This window comes from Elephantulus edwardii, unplaced genomic scaffold (genome assembly GCF_000299155.1).
Source record: "Elephantulus edwardii isolate Elephantulus edwardi_28Jun2011 unplaced genomic scaffold, EleEdw1.0 scaffold00003, whole genome shotgun sequence".
NCBI lineage: Eukaryota > Metazoa > Chordata > Mammalia > Macroscelidea > Macroscelididae > Elephantulus > Elephantulus edwardii.
In genome coordinates, this window is record NW_006399753.1 from 35752528 (window position 1) to 35756513 (window position 3986).

The 3986-nt window shown below is 38.9% G+C and overlaps 1 protein-coding gene across 1 annotated transcript in view; it reads left to right on the forward strand.

The window, feature by feature from the left end:
- Positions 1-163, forward strand: part of LY75 (lymphocyte antigen 75) — a 10017-nt gene extending 9854 nt beyond the window's left edge. Inside the window, exon 3 of the mRNA XM_006879487.1 lies at positions 156-163. Coding sequence (XP_006879549.1) covers positions 156-163 — 8 coding nt within the window. The remainder of the gene's footprint in view (positions 1-155) is intronic.
- The last annotated feature ends 3823 nt before the right edge of the window (positions 164-3986 follow it).

Sequence of the window (3986 nt, forward strand, 5' to 3'; positions counted from 1 at the left end):
ATCAAATCATTTGCCATTCTAACCATTTGAAGCATACAGCTCAGTAACATTAATTATATACATCTTGTACAATCATCACCACTATCAATTTCTAAAAGTCTCTCACTGTCCTAAACTTAAGCAGTAGCTCACACTTTCCTCCTTTTCATTTCTAGTCCTGTAGCCACAGGTAGGCATTTTATATGCATTTGACTGTTCTAAATATTTCAGATAAATGAGATAAAATAATATTTGTTCTTTACACCTTTCACTCTTTGTAATATTTTCATTTCATAGCATGTGACAGAATTTCACATCCTTTTTCTTCCCATACTATTTTATATTTCCTCAGCAACGTTGAAACCACTGAACTTATAAAAAGGAAAACTTTCTATTCGTTCAGGTTATGGTAGCTGCAACTTTGAAAAAAAAATCATTTTAAGTTTCTAGCTATTTGGATTTAGGATAAAGACTGTTTCATTGATCAAGGTTTTTAAGTTTTTCCCCTATGTATTTGTTTGAAGTATATTACCTCAATATTGATACTACTGCCCTTGTTTTACAATAGTAGGATAGGAGAAAAATATTTTTATAATTTCTTTTATACGAGTTTACATACAAATATTTATATACGTTATGTATCATTCATGTACATTGTGTCTCACACATTTCTTAATTCACATTGTGTTTTGAACGATCACTAATATACATTGTGGTGTTGTTGTTGTTGTTGTTGTTGTTGTTATGTGCCGTCGAGTCGTTTGCGACTCATAGCAACCCTATGTACAACAGCCCTAAACCCTGCTCTATCCTGTGCCAATCACATTGCCTCTGACACACCCATCCCGATTACCCCAGTCACGGAATCAATCCACCTCATAGAGGGTCTTCCCCTCCTGCGCTGTCCCTCCACCCTACCAAGCATGATGTCCCTCTCCAAGGACCTGTCTCTCCTTACAACATGTCCGAAGTATGTCAGACGAAGCCCCAGAATCCTTGCTTCCAAGGAGTAGCCTGGTTTAACCCTCTCCAGGATGAATCTGTTTTCTTGGCAGTCCATGGTACATTCAATACTCTTCTCCAGCACCACAGCTCAAAGGCGTCAATTCTCCTTCTATCCTCCCTAGTCATTGTCCAAATCTCTGATGCATAACAAGTGATTGCAAAAACCATGGCCTGTATCAGGCACACCTTAGTCTCCAGAGAGACACCGTTGCTCTTGAGTACTTTAGAGAGGTCCCAAACAGCAGACTTTCCCATCGCAATACGTTTTTTTATTTCCTGGCTGCTGGTGCCAAGAGTGTTGACCGTGGAACCGAGCAAACTGAAGCTATGAACAATCTTAATCTCTTCGCCATCCATCCTGATGCTTATTTTTATAAAATTAATCATCTTTCATCTACATGTACTATTACCTTGTCTTTTCAGGCCCCCATTGGATCCTTCCTAATTCCTTCACCCACCCACCTCTGCCCACCAAGCTCTATTATCCTAGTGACTTCCCCTCCTTCCAACTTCATTTCTTTTTATAGTTGCATAATAGTTAGCTGTGAGACTATGCTATGTTTGCTTATTCATTTATATATTGATGAACCCCTTCTTTAGTTGCTTCTGCCTTTTGGCTAGTGTAAAAAGTACTGCATCAAACATTGGTGATCATGTCTCCTTGCCTGTAGATCTTGATGTTGTTGTTTGTTGTTATGTTCTGTTGAGTGACTTGCAACTCATAGCAACCCTATATATAACATCCCTGAACATTGCTCTATTCTGTGCCAACCTTATTGTCTCTGACACACTTAGCCCCATAACCCCAGTGACTGAATCAATCCATCTCATCAAGGGTCTTCCTTCCTTGCACTGTCTCTCCACCCTCCCAAGGGTAAATCTTAATAGCCTTGGGTAGGTGCACTTACTTATTTTTATTTTTGGCATGGTTTTCACATTTTTATGTTACTTGCGTACACAGGGTCACTATAAATCAAAAGCAACTGAACAACATTCCTGACTCAGCATTTCAAGAATAGACTACTTTATTGCTTCTCAAAAGAAGTATGTGAACATTGCCTTGGGGCCATTGACCATGAACTTAGATATTAGAATCAGAACTGGATTACAGCAGATTTCCAAGTTTCAAAAGGGTGAGATTTCTTTCTTAAATCACTAATTGTAACTAGCTGTCGCCCAAACTGACATTTTTGTTATGTCAATGTAAATTACATCAAATGTTTAATTCATTTCTCATTTCTTATCCAAGCCTTTATTATCTGACCCTTCTTTAGACTTTTTCATAGCTTTACAGAGGTTTTCCTTTTCTCTTAAATTTCATTTAAATGAGATCTGGTGACATAGTTACATGTTGCACTGTGAACCAAAAGATGAGCTATTCAAATCTAATAGTGACTCCCAGGTATAAAGATAGGCACTTCCCATGAAGATATCTGGCCTTGGAAACCAGGACAATCTCTCTGAGTTAGAATTAAAAGCAATGACAGTGGTGGAGTCTTAAAATTTATTTAAACTCAATTTGACCTCAGACTCTTCTCTCTGTTATCTGAATGGCCTTTTCCCTCAGGTGTGGGGGTGGGGCTTCTTTGCAGTTCCCGAAGAAGAGACAGCTGCTAATGAGAACATCAGGGTTTACTGTTATGAGGAAATAGAGGATTAGGGAGAGGGTTTCTTTTTCTTCAATGGTTCATCCTTGAGTAGTTGGTCGATTTTATTGCTAATAGTTGGCTTCTTTTAAAAACACACATGGCATGGCTTAAATTTGTTTTTTTTAAGTTCTTTCAGCTTGAGAAACGCAGGTGAGTTCTCCCCTTTTTATTCTATTTATCCTATTTGTATATTTATTCTATTTATCCTATTTCTATGAGGCTTCACCTCACATACTTTGGGCATGTTACTAGGAGGTGCTATTCCTTGAAGAAGGACTTGATGCTTAGAAAGGTGGAGGGTCGGCAAAGGAGAAGACCCTCAAGTAGGTGGATTGACGTGGTGACTGCTGCAATGGGCTCTTGTGTGTCCAGAAGTGTGAGGATGTTGCGGATAGAACAGGGTTCAGATCTTCTGTTCATAGAGCTGCTATAAGTCTTACTCCAAGGCACCTAACAACAACAACAGCAGCAGCAGCAACAGCTTCCTCCTAATCTTAAATTGAAAAACAATTGCTTTTTGGATACCATAGTGCAGTGTGTTTTGTATTTATTAGAAAGATTGGCAGTTCAAGTCCACCAGCTGCTCTGCTAGAGAAAGATGGGCAGTCTCCTCTGATTAAGATTTACAGCCTTGGAAATAGATGGAAAGTTACCATGAGTTGGCATAGACTCAGTGGCAGGGGATAGGTAATAGCATGTTTATATTTTGTGTTAAAAATGCTTTTCTGTGACTTGCAACTAAGGAAATTATGGAACCAAACAGAACAGAACATATCTTCTTAAACCAAATTGAACTTGTTTCATTGAATTTGTTCAGTGGTTGAGAGGAACATTTTCTTCACAGAGTTCTTTCTAATCTCTTCCCTCCACTTCTTTGGTGGCACATATCTGTAATCTTCGCAAATCTCCCTCAGTCCCCAAAGTGTCTGCATTTCAGTATAACTGGTGTTTTCTTTACTTGTATTTTATGTATTAATGCAATTCTGAGATAAGAACCATAAGGTTCATATGACTTCCAAAATAATCAGTGGCACAAAAATTATTAAGAATTCCTACTGGGGTCCCATCCCAGAGAAAACTAAACTGTACGACCAGCACATTTTCATAAGGATAAAGGGGTTTTTTCATTTCTTGTTATTGTTGTTAGCTGGCATTGAGTCAGAACTGACTCATGGCTGACCCTCTGGTGAGGTTTGCGGAGGATTTAAATTGCACGAGAGGAGATTGCCCATCTTTCTCCAAAGGACCAGCTGGTGGATTTGAACCACCTACCTTTGTGCTTGCTTATACTTGGACCAGGAGGCCATCGTCAGAACAGAGCAAGGGAACACTGCATGGTTCAAAATTGGGAAG